Raw genomic sequence first — 26,942 nt, 5'->3', positions numbered from 1 at the left:
ACAGGTTTCTCTCCAAGGGGGGCTTAGCCTTGACCAGGTGGGTTCACCCCTCTCCTGCCTATAAGTGTGCCCCTGCCCACCCTGACGGCCAGTCGGTCCTGGGCACCCGCACCATGTTGGGCATCACCATCCTCACTGTGCTCCTGGCCTGCGGTAAGCGATGGGGTGGCCTCTGGGGACAAGGACAGGACCAGAGGGCCCTCTGCTCTCCAGGAAAGACTCTTTGGGGTGCGTCATGGGTTCAGATGCTACTGACCAGCTGTGTGTCAGACGAGCCTCTTCCCGCCTGGCAATTCTGCTTCCTTGGCTGCAAAACAGGGACAATGATCTGAATGCCCAGGTCGGGAGGGGATTAGCGATGGGGTGTGGAAAGCACCGAGCAAGGGGCGGGGACCCAGCAGACGCCCATCCTGGGTTCCTTCAGGGACATCGGGCCTGCCTTTCCCAGCAGCAGCTCTTCCCTGAGGACTCTCTGTTTCCTCGTTTGATGGCATTCTCCCATATTAAGAGCCAACGGACTTGGCTTAAATGCCACTCACTCACTCTCTGCAGGACCTGGACAAGTCACTTCACCTTTCTAAATCTCAATGGCTTTTTTGGCAAATCAGAGCACTTGATTAAGAGTCCTTGCAGCTAACAATAACAGCAACAGTAATAATAGCGACTCCTGTTTATTGCATGTTTATGATGTGCCAGGCACTGCTAAGCCCTTGTTCTGCAGGAGTTAATTTGATCCTCAAAACAACCTTGAGAGGTAGGATCTACTAATATCCCCATTTTACAGATGAGGACATCGAGGTTCAGTGAGGCTCAGTATCTTGCCCAATGTCACATGGCTGGTTAGTGGTACAGGACAGGCTTGTGACCACTCCACACAGCTTCCCAGCCACGACGGTCTGGCACTCTGTGGATTTAATGCCCACGCGCACGCGTGTGCACACACACACACACACACACACACACACTGCCATCATACAGTGGCCTAAACAGGGACAGAAGGACAGGAGAAACACAGGCATGCCCAGGCACCCACACACATGCCAGCCATCGTTTTAGTTCCCTCAGTGTGTTAAGCATCGTCTCTGTGCTGGGCCTTTTGCTAAACGCTTTATGCAAGTTGTCTAATTTAGCTCTCAGGACAAACTCACCAGGTTAGTGCTATTCTTCCCATTTCACAGAAAGGTAAGCTGAGGCCCAGAGAACTAGGTGGCTTCCCAAAGTCACATGGTCTGCCCAGCCATTCTTCCCATTTCACAGAAAGGGAAGCTGAGGCCCAGAGAACTAGGTGGCTTCCCAAAGTCACATGGTCTGCCCGCCCCCAAAGTCTGTGCTTTCTTCACCTGCCCATCCCCCCTGCCCCTTCCCCGTTGGGGAGGCCAGCCCCACTCACCTGCACTCCTGCCCTCCTGCCTCCCCAGCCTCCAGCTGCGGGGTCCCCAGCGTCCAGCCCAACCTATCGGCTCGGGTGGTGGGGGGAGAGAACGCCGAGCCCCACAGCTGGCCCTGGCAGGTAAGCACGCTGCAGGGGTGGGGGGCAGGGACGGAGAGGGTGGTGGGGTGAGGGGCCCTGGGGACCTGTGGGCTGACACGCCGCCCTTGCCCACCCTCCTGCAGATCTCCCTCCAGTACCTCAAGAACGACACATGGAGGCACACATGCGGCGGCACCTTGATTGCCAGCAACTTCGTCCTCACCGCTGCCCACTGCATCAGGTGAGCAGGGACGATGCCGCGGAGGCCTGCAGTCCCCCCGGGGCGGGGGCCTGATAAGCTGCTCTCACTGAGCATCTACTACACACTCCAGGTGCGGGGCTAAGCAAGCTACATCCGGTAACTCAGTTGTTCGTTTATTCAGCCAACAAGGATTTCTTGAGCACCTACTAAGTGCCAGGAAACACAGCAGTGAAGACAAAGGCTGTGCCCTCAGGGAGCCCATATTCCAGTGGAAGGCAGAGCAACAGACAAGTAAACAATAAATACACAACAAACTGAGTGGTAATGAAGAAAAATAAGGTCGGAAGAGGACAAAAAGAGCAAGGAGATTCTATTTTAAATGGGCTGGCCAGGGAGACCGCTCGGAAAGGGGACACTTGAGCAAAGACCTGAAGGCAGTGAGGGAGGAAGCCACACATCTGGGGGAAGGGCGTTCCAGGGAGAGGGAACAGCCCGCGAGGAGGCCTGGAGGAGGGATCTGGAGGTTCGGGTGAGAAATAACAAGAAAGCCAGTGTGGCAGGAGCAGAGTGTGCCAGGGGAGGGCAAGAGGAGGTGGGTTAGAAAGGGGACAGGGCAGTATAAGGACTTTGGCTTCGACCCTGAAGGAGATAGAGCTATTGGAAAGGGTTTTGAGCAAAAGAGAGTCGCAGGCCGACTTACATTGTAAAAGACTCACACTGCTGGGTTCAGAACAGATGGGAGGGAGGCCAGGGTAGAAGCAGGGGGGCAGGTAGGTGGCTGTCGCGATAACGTAGGCAAGAGGCGGCGGGAACTTGGATTCGTTTATTCTCACCGCCGCCCTGGGAGGTAAGTTCCATATTACCTCCTCTTCACAGATGGGGCAACTGAGGCACAGGCTTCCCAGCTAGTGGAGGCGAGGCTACAGCATGAACCCAAGGCCCTTGACTCCTAGTCCTGGATCCTTTCCCCACACCCTGAGAAGGGACAGTGGGGACAGACACTCGCTTCCCCCAAATGAGTCCCATGGTGGCCACAGGGCTGAGTTAACAAAGCCCCAAGTTCTCTCTCTATCCACCCCACTGGCCAGTGGGGGCAGGAGGCCACCCTGACCCGGTCCCCTTCCTCTGCCCAGCAACACCCTGACCTACCGCGTGGGCCTGGGGAAGAACAACCTGGAGGTGGAAGACGAGGCGGGCTCCCTGTTTGTGGCTGTCGACACCATCTACGTCCACGAGAAGTGGAACTCCTTCCTGTTGCGGTGAGTGCCCCGCTGACCAGCTCATGGCCCCTGGGGACAGTGCAGAAGGAGGGGTCCCTGCGATGGAGCCGCACAGCCCGCCCCCGCCCCCCGGACCTGGCCCCCCACCCTCCCCTGAGCAGCCAGCGGATGACTCTGTTGCACAAAATGGAAAATGCTGAGCAGGGAGGACACCCCTCCCGTCCCCCTCATCGGCCAAGGGTCCCCGGAAGGTGCACAAGGAGTGAGACCCCTGAGGCTCCCACAGTGTCTTTCCAGAGGCTGAACCAGGACTCGCCTTTATTGAGTGCCTACTGTATGCACACATTGCAACAGGCACTTTATATGTCATCTCTTATTTAATCCTCACAGCAGCCCTGGACAAAGAACCAAGACTCAGAGAGGTTAAGGGGTTGGTCCCAGGTCACACAGCCCAGTGCCGTCCTGTCTAAGGTTGCCAGCTTTCATTCTTGTAACATGAAAGTATTTTAAATGGCATCTGCAAGTGCCACTCTTTTATCATTGTAATTTCCCATTTGCTACAGCTTCATTTCCGATCGATACATAACCAGCTGTGGCTCTGAACGCTTCTGCCCCGGTGTCCCCTCTGTCATCCCTTTCCCCATGCGGTGACACCTGCAGAGAAGCACAAGGCCGAACAGGGCGGGCGATCATGTTAGACGCTGAATCACTCGTGCTCCGACATCCCGAAAGGCCAACGAGAAGCTGGTGGTCGGGATGTTCATGGTGGACCCCTGGCCACCCCGGCCTGACTCCCCGCTCACAGCCTGAGCCTCGGGGCCCCCTGCCTGCTCACCCTCTCCGCTCTGGATTCCAGCAACGACATTGCCCTCATCAAGCTGGCAGAGCATGTGGAGCTGAGTGACACCATCCAGTTGGCCTGCCTGCCGGAGGAGGACTCCCTGCTGCCTCAGGATTACCCCTGCTACGTCACCGGCTGGGGCCGCCTCTGGAGTGAGTACACCCCTGGCAAATCCCAAGAGCCTTCCTGGAGGTGGCAGCATGCGCCACCTACCTTTGCCCACCACTGTCCCTTTTTGCCTAAACATGTTCACATCATTTTAAACTTTGTAATAATAACGGCTAATATTTATTAAGCACACACCACGTGATGGACACTCTAACAAGCACATACGAGGGGGATTATAAGGATTAAATGGGTTAGAATTTGTCTGGCCTGGAGTGGTGGCTCATGCCTGTGATCCTGGCACTTTGGGAGGCTGATGGGAGAATCGCTTGAACGCAGGAGTTTGAGGTTGCTGTGAGCTGGGACGACGACACAGCACTCTAGCCCCTGCGACAGAGTGAGACCCTACCCCCCTCCCAAAAAAAGAATTTGTCAAGTGCATAGATTAGGGCTTGGCACAGAGTAAATGTATATACATAAGCTAAAATAAGCCTATTTGGGGGTGGGGCTTAGAGCCTATGTTATACCGTACGCCCAAATAGGTCACAGCTGCATTGGAAGTTAAATGCAAATAAATGAAACTACAGGAGATGTAGAGGAAAATGCTGCTCAATAGTTAGAAAATCTCAGGTGAGAGAGACCTTTTAATGGGTGACACCAAAGGCAGAGACCTACAGGAAAAGAATGACAATTAACCCCCAGAGTCCAATTTAAAGACAACTGCACAGTTACTCCTTGAGGGCTTTGCGTGGGTGGGCTCGGCCTCCGCTGCTCCCTTCCCCACCCGCGGAGGGCTGGCGAGTGGTGCGGTTCCCACAGCTCCCGAGGGCCTGGGGCAGGGCAGGCTGGGTGGGCTGGGGCCGCCCCGCTCACCGCCCCCCTCTCTCCCCAGCCAACGGCCCCATCGCCGACGAGCTGCAGCAGGGCCTGCAGCCTGTGGTGGATCACGCCACGTGCGCCGAGAGGGACTGGTGGGGGTCCAGGGTGAAGGACACCATGGTGTGCGCCGGGGGCGACGGCGTCACCTCAGCCTGCAACGTGAGTGGCCAGGCCCTACACCCTGTCCCTACTGCAGGTGGCCGAGCGGATGGGGGCAAAGGGGCCTGTGACTGAGCAAACCCTTTTCCTGGGAGGAGACGGGGCCCTGGCTGGGCCCAGCAGGCTTAGGGGGAACCCGTCACCTTGACCCACCCCCATCCCCCAGACTGGTGAGAGTGTGAGAGCTGCACATGCAGATCTGAGTTAGAGTCCCAGTCCCACCACTTATTAGCTCTGTAGCCTTGGGAAGGCTGTTGAACCTCAGTTTTCCCATCTATAAAATGGAGCTATAGTAACCACTTCACAGGGTTGCTGTGAGGACTGAGTGAGTCTAAAGGACATAGAAGAGGCTTCACTGGCGTCTCTACACCTGTTCCTTCATGCCATGAGCTCCACCAGTCTAGGGAGACAGGGGACTTAGGGAGTCTGACACGGAGCCATGAAACAGGGACTGTCCTGTTTGCAAACACACGACCCTCTCGCCACTCCCACCCTCCTTCCCCACTCCTCCAACACGGCTCCCAGGCTCCCAGCGTCCTCGATTCTCCAGACAGCCCACAGGGTCTTAGACATGGTACTGATGCACAGAGTGGGTTAGCGCCATCCCAAGATCACACAGCAAATCTCCAGCCAGACCAACCGCCCCAGAACGAGGCCAAGGCAGCCCCACACCACATTTTCTCTGCCTCGCTCACCAGGGGCAGAATGAGGCCCAAACGGGCTAGCGAGGCTGAGAAGCCAGCCCACATCCCCCGCCCCACCCCTGCCACCCCTGCTTCCCTTCCCTGTGGGGCAGGCCTGGTGGCCGATGCCCTGCTGGTCTGGTGCAGGGGGACTCGGGCGGCCCGCTGAACTGCCAGGCTGAGAACGGATCCTGGGAGGTGTTTGGCATCGTCAGCTTTGGCTCCGGGCTGGGCTGCAACACCCTCAAGAAGCCCACAGTCTTCACCCGGGTGTCTGCCTACATCAGCTGGATCAACCAGGTGGGTGCAGCCTCCGGGCCCCGCCTGCCCCCGTCAGCCCCTCTCCTCCCCGTGCCCGCTCCCTCGCTCGTTCATGCATCTATTCACTCATTCACGTGCTCGCTCAGTGACCCGCTCGTGCACTTACTCACACAGTCACTCTCACTCGCTCACCCACGCGTTCGAGAAGTACGGACTGAGCACTTACTGCGCACGCCTTGACTTGGGTGCGGGGAAGGAAACCGCCATGAGCTCCTCCGCCCATCCGTCCGCTGCCTTCGGCGAATACCTGTGTCCCCAACCAGGCACCACACCAGCAACCCCCAAAACTGAAACGTGGCCCCCTGAGAGCAGAGCCCAGGAGAGGAGAGGGGCTGGTGTGGATGGCCATTTGTCCTCTTGAGGGTGGGGACACAGAGGGGCACTTGGGTTGGTGGCTTTCCCACTGGGGACTGGTTGTGTTCTGAGCCCCCTTTGCACAGTGGGCTGAGACCCCTTGGACAGAGACAGGGCTGGCTTGTCAAGGCTGCTGGCTGTGCCCCCACGGACCCCCTCTCCCGGCAGAGCCTTGTGCTGCCCAGAAGGTGGCACGCCCCAGAGTCGCTCACACTGTTCTCTGTTCCTTCAGAAAACGCAGCTGTGATTTGTCCTTGGGAGCCACCGCAGCAAGTCCCTGCAACGAAAATAAACCTCCTTCCCCCTCAAGCCGCCTGGATTCTTGATTTGCGCCTCCCCCGTGGGTTCCTGGGCTCTCTGAGAGCTGCCTCTTTGCACCAGAGAGAGACCCCCTTAGCCAGGCTGGCTGGGCCTTGGAAGGAGCTGCTGGGGGCACTAGTGGGGGAGGGGTCCCAGGAAGCCGTGAGACCCTGATCGGATCACTCGCCTTTCTGATCCTGTCTCCACAGAGGGGCCTGGCGGGTCCTCAAGCCCCCCAGCTGCAGGTGGAGGATGGGGCCCCCTAGGGCTGCCTTCCCCAGACCAGAGAGGCCAGGCCAAGGAGGATGCCCAGAGCTCAGGGACAACCACAGGCTCCCTGAGAAAGGAGCTCCCTAGCAGGTCCCTGACCCAGCACGGGCCCTGTGGCTGCAGGTGGCCTGGGCTCCCTGCGCTGACCCATGCTGGTCCCCATGCTGGGCGTGGTGTGGGGACAGGAGGAGGAGCCCCCAGCGCCCCCTCAGAGGGCACAGCTTTGAGGAAAGCAATGGTTTCCACAGAGAGTCACAGGGGTCAGAGCTGGACAAGCTGTCACGGTGTTAGACAGGTGGGGAAAAGAGGCCCGAAGACAGGAAAGAGTTGGGGCAGGTCACAGGTGTGGACAGCTGGCAACGCGTGAGCCCTGAGAGCCTCAGGAAGGGACGGTCCCCCTAAGGCTGACCGGAGGGCACTTGGGGCCAGATACAAGAGGGACCCAGTGTCCAGTGAGGCACGTTCCAGGTGGGGAACCTGACCCGGACTGCAGGGGTCCCTGATCTGGGGCGCTCCTGAGAAAGTGCTGCTCCACGGAGGAGCCCCACACCCTCCCCTGAGCCCCTCCCAGGGGGCCCTTGGCCACAGACGCCTCTGACTGGCCCAGGCGTTGTCCCACGTCTCCATCAGACTTTGTTCCCCGGAAGGGGGCAACGGACATAACTCCCACACCCCCACGATGCCAGGGTAATGCTCAGGAAAGGCTTTATTTGCGCAGTAAGCAACGGGGCCTACAAGTAGCCTAGTACCACTCGGAGCTGGGAATCCGCAGGTGGTTCAGACAAGATCCCGGCTCTGCAGGAGACGGACCCGCAAACAGACCATCGAGTTCCCTGGTACACTTGTGAAAATAGAAATGTAGACCAGGAGGACAGGAACGGGACACTGAAACCACTGTTAGTTGGCAGGAGGAATCCAGGATGGCTTCCTGGAGGTAGTGACACCTAAGTTGAGCCTCAAAATTTGAATGGAAGGTGCCCAAGTCCAGAAAGTACCCCCGTTGGCTTGACCTAAACTTCGTTCCCAGTCATCTTCCTTTGTGCCCGTCTCCACATTGCAGGTTATAAATGCTAACCACTGCTGTCCCCAGCTCCCTTGTAGTTAGGGAGCTATGGGACTCAGTTCTGGCCTATAAGGTATAAAAATTAAATAATATCTAATGTTTATTGAACACTTAGTATGTGCCAGGCACTGTTCTATATGCTTTACATTTATTATCTCAAACCCCCAAAACAACACTGTGAGGTAGGCTGTTATTAACATCATCCCCATTAAACAGATGAGAAAACTGAGGCCAGAGAGGGTTAGTGACTTCCCAAGGAAGTTTAAGCAGAAGGTGGTGGTGCTAGGATCCAGACTCTGGTAATCTGGCTTCAGAGCCCATGCTCTTGTCCACCATGCTCTGCTGCCTGCAATGTAAGGCAAAACCCCCTGGAAAAGCAAACGTTTCCTGATAAGGGGGCTCTGACACAGCTGATGGTCCCCTCTTCCCCTTCGTCCTGCCTTGACTGCGGATGCGATGCCTGGAACTGAAGCAGCCATCTGGTGGCCAAGAGAATTACAGAGACATCAGCTCAGACCTCAGCAGCTGCAGAACCCATGCCAGCAACTGTCCTCCTCTGAATGTCTTGCCAGGTGGAAAAGATAAATCTACATTCATTTTAGCCACTGTAGTAGGTTTTCAGTTACTTGCAGCTCAGCACATCCTAATCAACACCCTAGGGAACAACAAAAGGGGTCACGCGCCAGCCGAAGGAACAGCATGAGCCAAGCCACAGTGACTTTGGAAGAGAACGCCAGCAGCTGGTGTTTCCAGAACATAACGGCAGGGGCAGGGTAGAGTGACAAACTGTCCTGAGTGACCCTGAACTGAGGAATTTTCCAAGACACAGGTAGTTCAGTGCGGGAAAACCAAGATGCCCAGTCACCCTAGCAGGGACAGTGAGCCATGGCCCTTCACGAAGGCCATGTGCCGTGGTAGGGCTTGATGGCACTTTGTTCTGAGGGCAGACATGACGTGGCCCTGACCGAGGCAGTAACGAAGAGGAGAAAAGGGAGATATTCCGTAATGACGTGAGAGGCAAACGTGCAGTGTTGAGCAGCAGCCTCCTCCAGCCCCAAATTTTTATAAACTTTCAGGAATGCGATTGAATCATCAAAACGACTATTTGTTAGCAACATGGTGAAACACAAGCCATAGTTTTCTTTGTTCAACAACAGTGTAAAATTCTCACATTTAGGGACAAGATCCACTGTCGTGCCCAAGAATCAGAGCGTATCTACGGTAGACAGAATGATGCCTCCCCAAAAGGTGTCCACATCCTAATTCCCCCAAACTTGTGAACGTGTTGCCTTACCTTTCAGATACGATTGCATTAAGGATCCAGGTGCTCATCCTGGATGACCTGCGCGGGCCCAGCGTAATTCACAGGTGTCCTTACCAGGGAGACAATAGGGTCAGAGAGGGAGACATGAAAACGAAAGCCAGGACTCGGATTCAGGGAGAGATTTGAAGATGCTGCAGCTGGCTTTGGAGATGGGGGGGCCACCCCCAGGAACGCAGGCAGCCACTAGCAGCTGGCAAAAGCAAGGGAACGGACTCTTCCCTAGAGCTGGCAAAGAGCCCAAAGAGACAGGGCCCTGAGAGGAGAATTACTGCTCCCAGTCACAAAAGGCTTTCAGCCACTGTACCAGCAGCTGTAGCATGACAGTGCTGCCTAACAACCAACCCCCAGCCCCTAGTGGCGTCCAGTGGTGGGTAGTGACTGCTCACACATCTGGGGGCAGTGGCAGGGGAGTCAGGTAGCCCTGCTGATTCGGGCTGTACTCACTCTATGCCTAGGGGTCGGGAGGGTGTTGGCTGACCCAGTATGGGTCAGGCTGGGACAGCTTGGCTCTGCAAGTCTCTTACCCCTCCTCTGGGCAGGCACTGCAAAGTCACGTGGTACAGGGCATGGATGCAGGAAGTGTGGATGACCAGGGCCCTCTTGGCAGCCGCCAAACCCACATTCTCTGCCTCACATTAGTAGCAGGAACTGGGGCAGGGCAGAGGGAGCTTGCCAGGCTGGAGACCTGAGCTCTGCCACTGACAGGCAGTGTCAATGGCAGAGTCGCCTGACCTCTCTGAGCCTCAGTTTTCCTCATCTGTAAAATGGACACCTGCCCTGTCTCCTTCCTGGGAGCCAATGAAATAACACAGGCTTGCAAATAGGAGGAGTCATTGCTCCTAACTCCTCCCTCTCCGGACTCCTGACACCAAATCTTCCCTCTCTGTTTTGTTCCTCAGGAGAGGAAGTCTCACTCCTTGCAGAACTCAGGTCTCCAGCACATCCTTGGGGTCCAATTCCTGTCCAGTTGGAACAGGTGTCTACAAAGGTTCTCATGGTCAGGGGCCAGGGGCCGTGTGCAGGCAGAGAAAACACAGACAGCGTCCCCCATAGCATCTGTTTTCTGTGGAGATCTGGAAGGAAGAAAAAAACGTTATATTAAAATAAGCCCAGCTACGTTACAAAGTCACAAAATTCCAATTAAGCTTTCCAGATGAAGAACGAGGCTTCTGAGACATTTTGTTGTTGCCGCTGCTCTGTGCTAGACCCCAGATCATCACTTTGCTACAAACTCGAGCCTACAACGCAAATCTGTTTTGTAAATAAAGTTTTATTGGAACACAGTGATGCCCATATGGCTGCTTTTACACCACGACGGAAGAGATGACAAGTTGTCACAGAGACCATATGGCCCAAAAGTCTAAAATGTTTACTGTCTGGCCCTTTACACTAAACGTTTGCCAACCCGTGATCTAGTGGGATTGTCTGATGGAAAAGTTTGCAGAATTCTGTTCTATTCTGATAGCCGAGGGCTGCGGGTCCAAGGCGCTAAGCGTGAACATTCAGTGCGCATTCGCTGTTCTGAGCGCTTTGAGTAAACTGTTGTTCTGTCCTAACGACCCTGAGAGACGAACGGTACTGACCTTCTGTCTATGAGACAGTTGAATAAAGCCAGGAATAGAGAGGTGGAACTTGCCCTCGCCCAGAGCTTCTCAAACTGCACTGAGCAGAGGAACCAGCTCACCTGCTGAACCGCAGAGGCTGAAGGTGGGAGATTCTGCATCTCTGACAGCTCCTGAGCTGTGCTCCTGCCGCTGGTCCAGCCACACTCGGCAGCCAGGATCCAAACACACAGTCGCCACTGGGGCACCAGGACCCACGCCCACGCCCCTCGCCACTGAGCTCCGTGGCTCCCGGAGGGATTGCTCTGATGGGTCGAAAGCCCCATGGGAATTTCACATCTGGATCCGCCTGCCCCACTGAGACCTCACAGGCCCAGGCCGCGTGAGAACTTGACAGATGGCCTTGTTGTCAAACAATATATAAAGGAGCTCTAGCGGGGGAAGTGGGCTGTAGTGGCTATGTGCTCTCTGCCCTCCCAGCCCCCTTGTCCGCCCCACGCAGCACAGAAGCCTGGATTCTGGTTTAGGTGCTGTCCCTGGGCATCCCTGCTCTGGTGGTCTCGGTGGTCTGGGTGGAGCACGTGCTCCAGGCCTGGCCAATCAGTGCATTTCATCCCTTCCCCCACCACCACCATTGGTTCAGGGATGAGCATGTGACCTGAGGCAGGTCCAATCAGAGAGGTAACAGGAGGTCTGCATGGAGCTTCCAGAAGGCTCTCACTCATGCTGGGTTTGAGGATGCAGGGATTTGAGGCTACAACAGCAAAAGGAGACTGAAAGGAAGAGAAGGGGTGATTTTGTTCCCCAGGATACATCTGGCAATGTGTGGAAACATTTTGGTTATCACAACTGTTGGGGGTGGGGTACTGGCACCCAGTGGGTGGGGCCAGGGGTGCTGCCAAACGTCCCACAATGCTCAGGACAGCCCTCATAACGAAGAGTCATCTTCCCCATAATGCCCATGGGACTGCAATTGAGAAGCCTTGGGCCAGAGACTCTACAGTGATCTTGTCCCCAAGGAAGGGAGACCCCTGGGGCTGCCACAGGCCACTTAACAGAGCCTGAGAGTGGAACTCACGGCAACAGGCAGAGCCACAAGGAGAGAAGCCAGCTCCTGGGGACATTGTCAGGGCCCAGGATCCAACTGTGCCTGAAGCCACCTCTGCTGCTGGACTTTTCCATTTTGAGGCCCAAGGAATGGCCTTTTGGCTTAAGCCAATTTGAATGAAGTTTTATGTCACTTTCAAATGGGACAGCAAAGTGGTAAAACAGACTGGACTTATGTCTTATATTCCCCTCCCTGCTTTGTAGATGGGCAACCCCAGGCCGGAAGTCCTCTGTGAATTGCCCAAGGCCACTCAGCAAACCCATGGCATGTGCCACACTGGTGTTTGTTCCGTGGCCTCAGAGACGAAAAACTTTATTTTTATATTAAAACAAACACAGATATGGGGAGCAGAATGACAAATTCACATGAACCTTTATTAACCTTTAAGATAAAATGAGACTTCCGAAACGGTCATTTTCTGCAGTGACTGCTACGGACTATAAACAAGAGTCCAAACTGCTACAGGGAGTGAGGCGTAGAGTGGGGACTGGAACCCGAGTCTGCTGACATCCAGTCCAGTGGGCTTCTGCACCCTAACTGCCCTCATATTTGCATGATCCTTGGGAGACTATGAAGTTCTTTTACACTCACTTTCTTACCCACACAGCAGTTCTGCAATCCGGGCCTGGAGTGCTATCCAGGAAACTGAGGTTCAGAAGATAAATGGCTTGTCTGGGCCACAACACTCCAAGCTGACCGAGCGAGGACTTGAACACAAGTCTTAAGAGTTCAAGTCCACCTTCCCCTCTGCTTTTCCAGCTGAGGCAAACACTGGAGTCTGTGATCACAGAGCAGGGCCGGCTCCTCAGCGCCTGGCCTGCCGGGTGCTGTGCTCTGCCCGAAAGCAACGAGCGTGAGGGTCTCAGGAAGACCAAGAAAGTCCATCAGAAAACCCGCTCACTTACTCCACCTTCCCCGCCAACAAGGGGCTCATGGCAGTACTAGGAGGTGATGCACAATTCTGTCTCCATGGTATCAAGTACTGAGCTTTGGAATCAGACCAACATAGGTTCAAATCCCTCTTCTGCCACTTAGAAGCTGTGTGATCTTGGGCAAGTCACCTTACCTGTCTGAACCCAGGTTCCTCTTCTGAAATAAGAGAGCCTCTTAAGGGGTTTTCTAAGGCTTAGATCAGGTAACAAATGAGAGTGAGTGCTTGGTGAGTGTCGGCTTGCCAGCCTTTGTTTGTTCTCCTTTGCAGGAAGCTCCTGTTTTGACCCCATGTAGAAGACGAAGTTATTGGGCAAGTGCAAACTTCTGTTGTCTTAGGAGCAGACAATGAAACCCAACCTGATCCATCCCAACAAAGTCCTCTTGTGCCAGGGTTCTCCTTCACCCCATCACTGGGGCTGCCAAACCTCAATTGTGTGGGTCTGCCTTGCCCCTCCACTGTGTAGCACCTTCCCCACATTATGCAAATTCTACCACGATGTTGTGAAACAGACTGGACACAGGGTTCTCTCCCTGTTTCACATATGGGCAGCCCGGCCTCGACACTTACGTGACTCAGCCAAGGTCACACAGCAAGCCATGGCGGGGCCTAGGACAGGCTTTCTCAACCTCAGCATCATTGACATTTGGGGCTGAGCAAGTCCTCGTTGTCCTGTGCATTGTAGGATGTTTTGCAGCATCTCTGTTCTCTACCCACTAGATGCTACCAATACATCAACCTCTGCCATGACAACAAAAATATCTCCAAATGTCAAATGTCCCCCAGAGGGCTAACCCAGCCACGCTAATAACCACTGGACTAGAATGCTGTTTGTTCAGCATGCCAACTTAAGACTTTTCTTACAAAACACAACCCCAAGGACCAACAACCAATATTTGTCTTCCTCCCCTAACAAACAACATAATCTCTTGAAAGTAGATAAACCCATATTACAATATCTACCTTTGGCATTTTTTTCAAAATATTTCAAGGATGATGGTTGGGATAAAATACAAAAAAAAAAATATCTGGACACAAGCTCCTTTTTCTGCTGGGCTCTGGGAAAATCGCCATCTTGCGTGCTCCCAGTGTATCTTTCGCTGATAAGCCAGCCCATAAGACGAGGGCATCAGCCAGGGCCAGCCTTATAGAACCCCAGGGACACACCATGATCAGAACTCTACTGCTATCTGCATTGGTAGTTGGAGGTAAGCCCTGTCACCCAGAGACCCTGGTTTTCAACCCCCTGGTGGGGGTGGGAATGGGACCTTCCTGCCTTCCCCTCTCCCCCTGCCCGCCCCCATTGCATGCAGCCTTATAGCTATAAGAAAGCTGGAGTGGAAGTCAAAAGGACCGAGGCAAAGAGCAGAACTCTATGACCTCTTGAGATCCTTCCAGAACTAAGAGTTTCTATTTAAGGGGTAGGAATGCTGTGAGTGTAGTGTACGTTGCTTGGGTCACTGCTACCTGGACTCACAACCCTTTGTCTTACTACAGCTCTCAGCTGTGGGAGCCCCACGTATGCACCCCAGGTGTCCAGGGTGGTTGGAGGTGAAGATGCAAGGCCCAACAGCTGGCCCTGGCAGGTGAGTTGACCACGCTGTACGTCCTCCCTCCTGGCCCCACGCCCCTCACATCACCCCTTTGCCCTTCCAAAGTAGACTCTATTGGGCTGGCAGAGGTGAGGATTGGTGGCCAGTGCGGCCACTTCACCAATAAAATATACTTCTGTGGCCTAGGCCAACGCTGGGGGTCGGGGAGAGGTGCCTTCTCCAGCTTCAGTAAGGAGCTGCTCCACCCCACCATTCCAGCCCACAAATTCACAGACATACTCTTACTCTGCTAACCAATCAGACGCTTGCATACAAATGTACTGTTGTGCTATGAACCATTCATCACTGCCTGTGCAAATGAGCCTTGCTTTAAGGAACCAATCAGTGCTGCTTATGCAGATTAATTCTTAACTACAGGCAAATCAATGAAAATTGATGTTACCAATGAAAATAAATGTTTCCTTACGTTCATATAATCATAGTGATAGCAGGACTAAGATGCCAAAGGGGCATGGGCACAAAGTACTAGGACTGTGGTTAGTTCATCTGCAGTGGTATTTACAACTAATTGATCACAACCAGTTACAGATTGCTTTGTTCCTTCTCCACTCGCACTGCTTCATTTAACCAGCCTTTAAAAAATAAAAAATTACTAGGACATGTTAGTGGTGGGACTAACCCACACCCACCCCAGCTTGAATTCTGCCTCAAGCGATCCTTCTGCCTCAGCCTCCCAAGTAGCTGGGATTACAGGTGTGCACCACCCTATCCAGCTGTCAGTGACAGGATTCTCAATAGAAATGTATGGAGTTCACATTGTCATAAATATATATAGGAAAATCTCTCTTGTCTGACATAGTTGGGACTGAGTAATTGAAAAGCTAATTATAGAGAAATTATTTGAAGTCATACATATATGCTTTAAGCATTTTATCTTAATTTAGACCATGTAAATATACATTCATTCACCAATCTTTTTAGTTCTTAACTGTCTTTCTCCTTTAAACCACCACTCATAATATATCATCTACAAGTTCATTTCTTTACAGCAGAAACTTTGAGACACTCATGAAGCATTCTGAGTAATGAGCCCATCCAGACTTTTGACTTTCCTCCCTAATCTTTCCATTTTCTCTCAGAAACTACTTCAAGAGAAATTTTTTTTTAAGAGCAACGGTTATCCAGTCGCTTCCAAGCATTTAACTTAGTTCCTATATAAATCACAACTTTCTTTCTGAGCTCATATTTTGTTAGTTACACATTTAATCAAATTTCATTATTGCAAGCAGAACGGACACAAACAAGTGTGGGAGCAAACCCAGCTGAACTGGGCTGAGTTTCTAAACCTACGTGGTGGGTGCATCTGGGGGCCTGCCAGCCTTGAGGGTTCAGGGTGCCTCATACCACAGTCACTATGTTTATAGAAGGAATGGCCACCATCCAGTCCCTGCCCCTCGACTAAGAGAACGTTGTGGCTCACACCTCCAGTCTCACCTACTTCAGAGGCTAAGGTGGGAGGATCACTCGAGGCCCGGAGTTTGAGACCAGCTTGGGCAATGTCGGGAGTCTTTAAAAATAACTTAAAAAAAGAGAAGGCCAGTGATAAAATGGTGCCTGATATTTCACGATTTGTATACTTGGCTTTATGTGCTTTTACCACTTCTTTTGCTTTTCTCAAACTCACATAGTATTTCTTCTCTGGGAGGTTGGATGAGGGGCCATGTCCCCTGTGCTGCAGGGCCCCAAAGCACAGGCACACTTGTGCTGAGGTCCCCTCAGTGCCGCCGACCAAAGTATTTTCTCACCCTCTTATACCAATGTATCCTTGCCTTGGAAGCCAACTAATGTGAGTCTTGGAAGACCCTGCACTTCCTGCTTCTGTTTCCTCAGGGAGATTTCTTTATTGGGGTGGGAGGGCATGTCTAGCTGGGCGGGAACTCAGGGGAGGAAAGCAAGGCACTGACTTTAGGGGAAAATTTTAAGGGGGTAACACAAAATTCGGCAACCAAAATGGATAATAATTGCATGCAGTGTTTTTTAAATCAAACTGAATACAAAAGTATCCATAATGAACAAAATATCAACATTTTAAACTAAACCAGGATTAATGTGACTCAGCACTGTACTGCCTGAGAGGACTCTTATACCCGACACCCACCCCAAGATTGTGGCCCCGGGTCGATACCCCTAAAACCAATCCACCATACACTCAGAAATAAAGGGCTACGAGCTTTAGAACTAAAGTAGGATTTAAAGTTTTCCAAAAGTATTAAGTTTCCAAAAACAGATTCTCAGTCCAGGCGGCCAGGGCTCAAATCCTGGGGATGACCTGGAGCAACTCCATTGCCCTTTGGAGACAACATTAGAAATACTCTAGAGCCCAAAGGGCACGGACCACATTGTGCAGATGCACCTCAGCTGCCTTAGTTTACTCAGCTGTGAAAGGGGAATAATGATACTGCCTCGCAGGGTTGCTGTGGTTACCACGTGAGCTAATGCACATTCTGAGCTCAGCACAGTGTCCGGCCCCTGGCAAGTGCTCAAATTATTAGACCTGTAAAGTGTTTGCTAAAGTGTTTGTGATTACAGTATTAATCCCCCCAAGTGCGCGGCACAGCGGCTTTTATGTTCCCATTTTCCAGATAAGGGAAGAACTTATCTGGGACCAGAAAGTGTACGTAATTTCCCTAAGTCACCCAGTTAGCCCGGGGGACAGTGAGGATTCAAATTTTGTTCAGTCCTTGCTCTTTGGGCCACACTTTGCTGCCCACAAGCAACATGTATTACATGGACACAATTTCACAGCTGTAGGATGGCTTCAGCCTATTTTGAGATTGGGGGGGGCACTTTTAGGTGTTTTTGTCCATTTTCTCTAATTTTAAACATCTTTTTAAAAGCCAGTTCCTCTAAGGCCCCTTAATGTCGAGCAAATGAGCAATGCCGAGTGGCTAATCAGAAATGCAGGCCGGGTGCGGTGGCTCACGCCTGTAATCCTAGCCCTCTGGGAGGCTGAGGTGGGTGGATCGCTCGAGGTCAGGAGTTCAAGACCAGCCTGAGCGAGACCCCGTCTCTACTAAAAATAGAAATAAATTATCTGGACAACTAAAAATATATATAGAAAAAATTAGCCGGGCATGGTGGCACATGCCTGTAGTCCCAGCTACTCGAGAGGCTGAGGCAGGAGGATTGCTTGAGCCCAGGAGTTTGAGGTTGCTGTGAGCTAGGCTGACGCCACGGCACTCATTCTAGCCCGGGCAACAAAAGCGAGACTCTGTCTAAAAAAAAAAAAAAAAAAAGAAAAGAAATGCAGACGTTCAGAGAAAAGCAGGCATCTGGCGACACAGAGAGAATCATTCCCCGCAGTGACAGGAGCCCTGGTCAGAGCAGCCGTGCTCTGCTGTCACCTCCCTCTTGCTGTTTGGCCACGGCACAGACTTGAAAGGCAGGAGAGTAGGGATGAAGACGGGGGAAGGCATGGGACAGCCTCATTAGAGACTAAAGAGAAATCATCTTTTCAAACCTAAAGAGAAATCATCTTTTATCAAAAAAAGAAATATGTTAAGGAGCTGGGGGTGGAAGGAGGGCAGGTGCACTCATGCATTCTCACGTTCCTATGCCTGGATTTAGTCCTCAGGGAGAAAGTAGAGCGACAGGTGACAAGATCTACAGGAGAGATCAGACCCTTGCCCTGGTGATTCCATTTTCATTCATTCATTCACTTATTTGCTTACTCAGCACTTAATCAATCAGTACATATTTATCACCGACCCACTATGTCCCAGGCACTGGTTCTAGGCACCTGGAACGCAACAGTGGGGGAAAAAATTCAGGGAGCTTTTATTACAGTGGGGGAGTAAGACAATAAACAGTTGTTGGGTAAATTCATAAGATGTCAGGTATGAAAGATACGATGATGAAGAGAAAAGCAGGACAAGAGGGAAGAGAGAGACGTGTATCTGCTTGTGTGTGCACGTGTACATGAGTGTGCATGTGTGTGCGCACACCATTTTGGACACAGTGGTCATAGAAGGGCTCATAGAAAAAGTAACCTTGAGCAGAGACCTATAGGAAGTGAAGGAGAGAACTATGCTGGTACTTGGGAGAAGCATATTCCAGGCAGGGGGAACAGCAAGTGCAAAGGCCCTGAGGCCGAAGTGGGCTTGGTGTACTTGCAGAACGCATGGAGGTCAGTATGGCTGTAGGAGATAGGGTGGAGGCCTAGGAAATCAGACAGGTCAGGGAGGGCCTAGGAGGTCATCATACAGTTTGGGATTTTACTGTGTTCAAGGGGGAGGCACTGGAGTGTCTGAGCTGAGAAGAGACATAATCAGACTTATATTTATTTGTTTTCTAGAATTTATTTATTTATTGTTAGAGACAGGGTCTTGATCTGTCGCTCAGGCTAGAGTACAGTGGCATCATCATGGCTCACAACATCCTCAACTCCTGGGCTCAAGCGATCTTCCCACCTTAGCCTCCTGAATAGGTGGGACTACAGGAGAATGCGCCACACTGGGCTAATTTTTCTGTTGTTTATTTTTTAAGAGATGGGGTCTCCTATGTTGTCCAGGCTGGTCTTAAACTCCTGGCCTCAAGCGATCCTCTTCCCTCGGCCTCCCAAAGCACTGGGATTACAGGCGTGAGCTATCACTCCCGGCCCCAGACTTACATTGAAAAGGATCATTCTGGCCGCTGTGGTGGAAAATGGACAAGGGGGAGTGGGGAAAACAGGACACTAGACGAGAGATGACAGTGGCTGGGGCGAGCCGCTCAGGTGGTGCCAGGGTAGCGGTCACTCCACGTGTTCTGAAAGTAGAGCTGACGGCATTTGCAGATGGATTTGCATGCGGGATAAGAGAGTAAGAGAAGAGCAAAGGATGACGCCAAAGTGTGTGGCCTGAGCAGTAAGAAGAGGTGCCATGTACTGAGTCGGGGAAGCCTGCGGAAAGAACAGGGTTGGGGGCGGAATCCGAGAGTTTGCTTTTAGTCGCATTAAATTGGAGGGAGCTAAGAAATAGCTCCCAAGAAGGAGAAGGTCTCAACAAATCAACCTACAGAAAGATGTTCAGAACAATTATGTTTTAATTGTCTATTTAAGTTTTTGATATTTTGTTTATCCTGAATTTTTGTGCTCATTTTGATTTTTTAAATAGCATTAAAATGTTTTTTATCTTGATGGCTGAGTTTTTTGGCACCCCCTTAAGTTTTGCACCTATGAGTGCCTCACTGCCTTACGGGGTCCCAGCCCTGTTCTGGGGACACTGGACAGCAGCGTGGCCTGGACCTTCCAGCCACCAGCGTGCCTGTGCTTCTCTACAGGCCTCCCTGCAGTACAGCTCCAGTGGCAAGTGGTACCACACCTGCGGAGGGTCCCTGGTGGCCAATAACTGGGTCCTGACAGCCGCCCACTGCATCAGGTAACTGCCACGCCCAGGCTGTGCAAATGACCACCTGTTGGCCAACGCACAAGCTTCGGTCCATCTAGGCTTCTGTCTGTTAGTCCGTCCATGGGTCCATACGTGGCATAGTCTCAGGGACCTGTGCCAGGCACTGAGGGAGGATGCAGAGGGGATGATACCATCCTTGCCCTCCGGGGTTGTAGATGTGTCCTCTAGATATGGAATTGGGTTCCCTCGAACAACTTAAATAACTTCTCCAAGCTTCAATACCATCACCTGTAAAAATAGGATAACAGAATTGAGTGTGGATTAATGGGGCCTGGCACTTAGTAAGTGCTCAATAAAAGTGAATCATAACATATACACCAATTATAAGGCCCAGGAGGAAAGAGAAGATTCTGTAACGTTGTTCACTTATCCTCTTCCTTCCCTGTGACCTCTGCTTATCACATCAGCTGGAACTCACCGGAGATTCCGAGGTTCTGCTGGGTCAGTGGCACTCCTTGCTGCGGGTGGTTCCTTTCTCCCACTTAATTTACAATAAGTTCTACAAGGTGATAGGAAATTAATAAGGCCTAGGAGTCAGCAGTCCTGGCTTCTGGTCCTGATTTCTGACTGACTGTGGGACTCTGGACTAGTTAGCCCTCTCTGGGCCTCAGTTTCCCCATTTGAAAATGAGAGCTGGAGGGTTAAACTAGAAAATGCCCTTGAGGGCAAATAACTTCTGTTTCTCTGTGTTCATCTCATTCCTTCCAAGATAACATAGAGATTATGTTATTATAACTTTTGTATTGCAGCTTGTATTAGTACAGCAACAATTATCACATAGTTGTAGTTATTATGCTGTATAGTTTATTTTATCTTAGAACTAACTGTCCCTGGGGAAGAAAAATCCCCAAACTCCAGCTCGTGGCTCCCGCAGCACTCACTTACATCCGCATCGCTATCCAAAGCCAGCCTCTGGAGGGGATGCCTTAGGCTGTCCGTGCCTGTGGGGGCAGCGGGGAGCCCACTCCGTTTGGCCCCTTTCTCCCAGCTCCTCCAGGACCTACCGCGTGGTGCTGGGCCGGCAAAGCCTCTCCACTGAGGAGTCGGGCTCTGTGGCCGTCCAGGTGTCCAAGAGAGTGGTGCATGAGAAGTGGAACTCCAACAAGGTGGCCAACGGGTACGTCTGGGTGCACTTGGAGGGTTAGGTTGGCAAGGAAACAGCCAGGAGTCTCAAAGAGGCAGTGGGCTCAACCCCACCCCCTCCTTTGCTGCCTCTCTAGGGAGGCAGAGGGAGCTCTGACTGTTAGACATGGAGCCAGCCCCAAAGGTCCCTGGGGTGGGGGTGTGACCTGGGAAAGGAGAAGCAAAGACTGCTAGAGTGACCTGGGTTTCCTGCCAGCTATCTCTGCTGGCCGCCTGGCCAGCCCAGACCCTCACTGACCGTGCAGCTACTCCGTGCCAAGCCTTGGAGACCCACGGGTGGCGCTGCAGACCCCACGGCTGTCAGGGGAGTAGGGCACAGTCTCTCCGCCTTCCCCCTCCCAACAAGGCCTCTGTCCTGCCTGTCAGGGCAGCCTGGGGGTCATGTCCACAGAAAGATGACAAGGGTCTCAGAGCTCTCCAAAGCCCCACAGGGTGGGGAAAGTCAACTCTTTCTTCGTGCTCTGCCTCTTCACTGACCCAGGTATGACATTGCCCTGCTCAAATTGGCTTCAGCTGTCTCCCTGAGCGACAAGATCCAGCTGGCCTGCCTCCCAGCTGCTGGCACCATTCTCAGCAACAACTACCCCTGCTACGTCACCGGCTGGGGAAGGCTGCAGAGTAAGTGGGGGCCGGGAGGGAAGGGAGGCGATGTCGTCCCCGTCCATCCAGGGCCTCTTGCCGCCCTAGAGGGCCCAGATGGCATAGACTAGTAAGTCTGCCTGGGTTCAGATCCCAGCTCTCCCGCTAGATAGCTGTGTGACCCTGGGCACATTACGTAGCCTCTCCGTGCCGCAGTCCTCATCTGTAAAATGGGGATGATCATAGCACCTACATCACAGCGTTGTCGAGATGGTTGAAGGAGTGCGCCCTTGGGAGGCCCTTAGACCAATGCCTGGCACATCATAGCTGCCGGGTGTCAGCCGTTGTCACGATGCCTATGATGGAATGAGACTTGTACAGACCACATGACATCTTCCGTATGGCCCAAGGCCAGAGTCCAGAACAGCATTTACTCTGTGACCTCAGGCTTCTGGAGCTCCTCACCAGACCCTGCACTCCCCATATCAATAGCTGTCCCATGTGCCACTAACCAGCGAACTGTATAGAAGTGTAGACAAACAGTATAGACAAACATGGCTGCTCTCATGGCAACCCTGTGGATGGGAGAGAGTAACAGGGGCCAGAAAGAAGAGGCTACAGCCAAAGCAACAGCGAGACCCTGTTTCTACCAAAAATAGAAAAATTAGCCAGGTGTCGTGGTGCAGTGCGCCTGCATTCCCACGTACTCCGGAAGCTGAGGCAGGATCGCTTGAGCCCAGGAGTTTGAGGTTGCTGTGAGCTATGATCACACCCACCACCCTCCCACCTGGATGACAGAGAAAGACCCTGTCCTCCCCCCAAAAAAGAAAAGAGCTAGACAGAAAGCCCAGCAGGTGTCCACTGTTTCCCTTTTTCCCAGGAGTCCCTTTGTCCCTGTAATGCTCTCTGTCTGGTCATTCAGCCAATGGGGCTGCTGCTGACATCCTGCAGCAGGGCCGCTTGCTGGTCGTGGACTACGCCACGTGCTCCAGGTCCGGCTGGTGGGGCAGCACCGTGAAGACCAGTATGGTCTGCGCTGGGGGTGACGGCGTGATCTCCAGCTGCAACGTGAGTACAGAAAGTCAGGTGCCCCCGTTATGCCACCAAGTGTGGCTGGGGATGGGGAGAGGCTCTAGGAGTCCCCGGGTCAGTCCTCTTGCCCCCTGGAAGAAGCACCCAGAAATAGCTCCGGACATATCCCCTGACCTTTGACCTTGTGAACTCCAGAAAACATGTTTTGAGATTCTCCTTCCAGTGTCCACCCACTCGAAGCTGGGAAGTCCTTCCTTGGGTCTCCTCAAGGTCTCTCATTACTGTCATCCTCTTGTTTATTCTGCCCTCTTGTAGGAATGGAGCCAAGGGGAGGTATTCTGTGGGTGAGGATGTTTCTGGTTTATCTGTCAAATTAATCTCATTAATGGCCCAATGTGTCCCCTCAAGGTAGCGGCCACAGAAGCCTTCCTGGAGACTAGCGCAGATCCTTTTGGACTTTGTCCCATAGTGCAAAGAGTGGGACAGAGTGGGACGGAGTGGAAGTAGCTCCACACCTTTCAGACCACACTGTACCCCACACTCTCTGCCCACACAGACAACTCCCTGCCCTGGGAAATTTGCTCAAGGTGGAAGGACATGGCCAGTGGCAGTTAGGAGCCCGGTAGCCTAACTCCGGGATGTGCTCCCAGCTCCTTCACTAACTGCCTGTGCAGCCTCGGCAAGTCCCAGCCTCCAAGACTGCAGTTTCCCGCTTGGTGGCCGGGAGCAGTAACAGTGCTCCGAGGTGAACCTCACGGGCTCTGTGAGCATTCACCGAGATGGGGCCTAGAAAGTGCTCGGCCCAGCGCTGGGCGCATGGAAAGGAGTGTTAGCGCTTGTCGGGATTGTGGTGCCACCTGCAGCTGTGACCCCAGGGCTGGCTTCAGAGGGCAGAGCGGCCCGCAGTAGAACAACAGAAATGCCATCGGCACGAGCGTTCTAACGCACGGCCTTCCTCAGGGGGACTCCGGGGGGCCGCTGAACTGCCAGGCAGCCACCGGCAAGTGGGAAGTGCACGGCGTGGTCAGCTTCGGGTCCTCCCTCGGCTGCAACTACTACCACAAGCCCTCCGTCTTCACACGGGTCTCCAGCTACATCTCCTGGATCCAGTCGGTAAGAACCACAGGAGCCCTGACCCCACGGGTACTGCTCTGCTCACCTGCCCCAGGAGGGCCAAGGCCGCCCGGGCTCTGAGCCCCTCCTTCGTCCTGAGGCGTAGGCAGGAGCCCCCAAAAGTTTCTGTGTGCGCAAAGTTGGGTGAAAGGGAACATGGAGAGTAGCCTTGTCTAAAGAGGCTGAAAACAGGGTTCTCCTGAGGCATTAAGAGCAGGTTCCTTAGGATTAGTGGGATATTTGGGTTTTGCTTCTCTGTGTGTAGGCACAGACCCCACCAGCCAGTGCTAGAAACAGATTCATCTACAAAGCCCAAAATCTAACAGTTTGAGACTTCTGCAGCCTTAATTATCGGAACTCAATCCACAGCCACTCTTCCCAGTTGGCTGGGGGCCGAGGTTCCTGGGATGCAGGACTTCCAGCTGTAGACGGGGACAGTCCCAGGCACATGGGGCTGAGGTGGTCGCCCCATTCTTGCGAATGTGAACTCAGCTGTCCCCCGTGAGCTTCCACACCAGCTCAATTTCTGTATTTTTGCATAATGAAAACACATTTGTTTACAATAACCATAAAATTATTTATTAAAAGAACAATAGCAGTCACCAGTGTTAAGGAGCAGCCATGGATACAGTAGCAGTGAGCAGCAGCAGACAGGGAGCGTCACCACGAGACAGGGGGACCTGGGGGAGGGCAGGGTCCCTCAGCCCAGTGATGGACGCAGGGAGGGAAAAGGAGGAAGTTCTGTGTCAATCGGGGGCACTTTCTTAACCACCCCTGGCATTGCCACCACCTCATTTTGCTCTTCTGTAAAATGGGACTTGACCTAGACCAGGGCTCCTCCACATTCTTAGGAGCCAGAGCAAGTGACGGTTGTGGCCTTTGTGGCGGAGCCCCCAACACAGGGGAAAGCTGGCATCTGACTGCTTAAGTTTAACTAGCAGAGAACTGTTAGGCTGAATTCAACTGACACTTATGAAACCAAATATGAACCCGAAGCCATGAGCATGTGGTCGCAGGAGGAAAACTGCAGTGTCAGGACAAGCAGGTGGCTGTTTCCAAGGTTTCTCATGAACACCTGCCAGCTCTGCGTTCACTGCTCTGTCTGCTGCCATTTCTTTGCCAACACGTGCTCACAGCCATCAGAGATTCCAGCAAAATTTGTTGGAGAAAAATGGAAATCAAAAAAACAGAGTGGCCGTTAATTAGCCTTTGTTTTTGTTTTTGTTTTTTTTTTGGCAAATTGGGGGAGAGCCATGATTTCATTTGGGCAGAGGGAAGTCTGAGTCTAGCTGCTGAGGTCCCGCCAGCATTTGAAAGGAGACTGGCCTGGACAGAAGGATGCTGAGGGGCCTTTTCCAGCCCAATCCCAGGACCCCTTTCCAGCCCCGGCTGCTGCGTGAGTCTCTGTGCAGCTGGTGCCTGCAGCACCTTCGGGGCTTAAAGCAGGGGCCAGGGGCAATTGTCCTCACTCGTTGTCCCAGCGTCAGCTGTTCCCAGCAACACACACAAGCATGACAGAGCAGGCCAGAGCCCAAAGCATGGCCAGACGGCAGCAGGGATCAGCCGGGAAAGCGAGCCTTGCAGGGCACTGGGCAGAGGTCCTGCATTCATGGGACAGCAGCCAGGGCAGGCACAGATGCCCGGGAACCGGTTCCAGAAGTGGAAGAGCCAAGCACCCAGCTGTCCTTGGGTTGGGGGGCTCCAGGCAGCTGCAGAGGGCCTAATGAAACCTTGCAGTGGTCCCAGCCCAGGGGCACACAGTGTACAGCTTGGAGTCACACACAGCTGCGGCTCTCTGGGTGCTTGGGAGCACCTGCCTGGAGAAACTCAGACAGGTGACAAGGTCAGGAAACTGCCAACAAAAGATCTGAGCAGAGAAGCTTCAGGAGGAGACACCTGGCCAAAGACATTAGTCCTTTCAACAGATGTCTCCTGAATGACAGCAACACAGGGACCTTCAGCAATCACTAGCTTTATTTTTTTTTTCAGAAGGTAATACATACTCTTTGTAAAAATATTAAAATATGGAACAGTCAAATAGTGCTCCATATTGTGAATGTAATGGTTGAAGCTTTCACCTGTTTCCTGCGTTTGACGCTTACACTGCTCAAGTGAACATCTTTGTACATAACTATTGCACATGGGTCTGAGTGTTTGTGCTATGGCAGCTTTACTGGATCGTGAACTTGGCATGTAAAAATGTTTAATAAATACTGCTACACAGTCTCTGAAACAGGGTTACAGCCTCACCCACAGTGCTAACACTGCCTTGCAAACAGCAGTTTTGATCTGAGAAACAAAGGAAATCTAAAAGCATGCCCATCCACGCATTTGGATTATAATTTTTAGGGGTTAACAGACCCCCACCCTAAAACCCAAACAAGATCCAAGCTCAGACCCCCTTTACAGGAAGACCCTACCAGGTCAGTGAAAAGCCGGGATCACATCTTTTTCTCGCAAACATCACCAGAACGCCTCAGGCAGGAGTTACCCCAGCGTGGGCTGCCTGGGAATCACAGCAGTAGTGTAGCCTGGAAGGACAAAGACAGGAAACTGCCAAGCGCAGCACCGCTGTTTGGTTAACTTGATTATTTTGTGTGCACCCTGCAGGTGATTGCAAATAACTAACCAAAAGAAGTCTCCAGGACTGTTTCAGACTTGGAAAGGTCACAGAGGGAAAATGATATTATAATAAAGTAACAACTGCATGAATCACATCTTGGTGAGAGTCTTATTAGCAAATCATCTAACATCCAGGGCCCTAGAAACAAGAAACAGGCTGGGATCAGGACAGCTTAAAAGACCCCAGGGATGGGGCCTTCTCTGGGGAAGCCCAGCGTCTCACTGTTGCACACCACAGTCACACTGCAGTCCGGGGGTGCCTTGGCAAGCAAGGCACAGGGCAGGCACGGGCTGGGACTCCGGAGACCCGGGTTCCAGCCAGGTCTCTCCACTGGATAACTGTGTTCCCTGGGACAAGAGACTTAACCTCCCTGAGCACATGGTTCCCACCCTAGTTGCGTTCCTGGGATGGGACAGGGATCGAGTGAACTAAGATATGGGGAAACAAGGCCAGCCATGGTGGTGGGCCCCTGCACACTCAACTACTTCGGAGGCTGAGGCAGGAGGATCACTCGAGCCCAGGAGTTTGAGGCCAGCCTGAGCAACATAGCAAGACCCCAAAAGACATGAAGAAATGTTTTGAAGAAAACAAAAGTGTCCTGTATATGGAAGAACAAAGCTATAAGCAAAATGAGGGGGAAAATAGGCAAAACAGAGTCC

General features: G+C 52.7%; 2 protein-coding genes and 1 long non-coding RNA gene across 3 annotated transcripts; 2 read left to right on the top strand and 1 right to left on the bottom strand.

The window, feature by feature from the left end:
* Window positions 1-113: 113 nt before the first annotated feature.
* On the top strand, window positions 114-6,539 carry CTRC (chymotrypsin C). The gene is made up of 8 exons (XM_045546562.1): window positions 114-153; window positions 1,419-1,510; window positions 1,615-1,712; window positions 2,807-2,932; window positions 3,750-3,886; window positions 4,732-4,877; window positions 5,708-5,860; window positions 6,468-6,539. The coding sequence occupies exons 1-8, from the start codon at window positions 114-116 to the stop codon at window positions 6,480-6,482; spliced, it is 807 nt and encodes a 268-aa protein (XP_045402518.1). The 3' UTR covers window positions 6,483-6,539.
* Window positions 6,540-13,942: 7,403 nt separating this feature from the next.
* LOC123635960 (chymotrypsin-like elastase family member 2A) lies at window positions 13,943-26,365 on the top strand. The gene is made up of 8 exons (XM_045548656.1): window positions 13,943-14,001; window positions 14,291-14,379; window positions 19,666-19,763; window positions 20,782-20,910; window positions 21,418-21,554; window positions 22,438-22,583; window positions 23,508-23,660; window positions 26,271-26,365. The coding sequence occupies exons 1-8, from the start codon at window positions 13,962-13,964 to the stop codon at window positions 26,286-26,288; spliced, it is 810 nt and encodes a 269-aa protein (XP_045404612.1). The 5' UTR covers window positions 13,943-13,961; the 3' UTR covers window positions 26,289-26,365.
* LOC123635961 lies at window positions 18,920-22,011 on the bottom strand. Its single transcript, XR_006734259.1, has 3 exons — window positions 20,798-22,011; window positions 20,212-20,292; window positions 18,920-20,021 (listed from the first exon to the last, which is right to left on the bottom strand). It is a non-coding gene; the product is annotated as an uncharacterized LOC123635961 (long non-coding RNA).
* Window positions 26,366-26,942: the final 577 nt, after the last annotated feature.

This window comes from Lemur catta, chromosome 3 (assembly GCF_020740605.2).
Source record: "Lemur catta isolate mLemCat1 chromosome 3, mLemCat1.pri, whole genome shotgun sequence".
In the NCBI taxonomy this organism is placed as follows: Eukaryota; Metazoa; Chordata; class Mammalia; order Primates; family Lemuridae; genus Lemur; species Lemur catta.
This window is presented reverse-complemented; position numbering and strand designations above follow the sequence as displayed.

What these genes read in the sequence shown, in the direction of transcription:
- CTRC (XM_045546562.1), top strand. Translation starts at nt 114, where the DNA reads ATGTTGGGCATCACCATCCTCACTGTGCTCCTGGCCTGCG. An exon ending in CACTGTGCTCCTGGCCTGCG is followed by an intron (nt 154 to 1,418) that starts GTAAGCGATGGG and finishes CTGCCTCCCCAG; the next exon opens with CCTCCAGCTGCGGGGTCCCC. An exon ending in TGGAACTCCTTCCTGTTGCG is followed by an intron (nt 2,933 to 3,749) that starts GTGAGTGCCCCG and finishes TCTGGATTCCAG; the next exon opens with CAACGACATTGCCCTCATCA.
- LOC123635960 (XM_045548656.1), top strand. Translation starts at nt 13,962, where the DNA reads ATGATCAGAACTCTACTGCTATCTGCATTGGTAGTTGGAG. An exon ending in ACAGCCGCCCACTGCATCAG is followed by an intron (nt 19,764 to 20,781) that starts GTAACTGCCACG and finishes CCTTTCTCCCAG; the next exon opens with CTCCTCCAGGACCTACCGCG. An exon ending in GCGTGATCTCCAGCTGCAAC is followed by an intron (nt 22,584 to 23,507) that starts GTGAGTACAGAA and finishes GGCCTTCCTCAG; the next exon opens with GGGGACTCCGGGGGGCCGCT.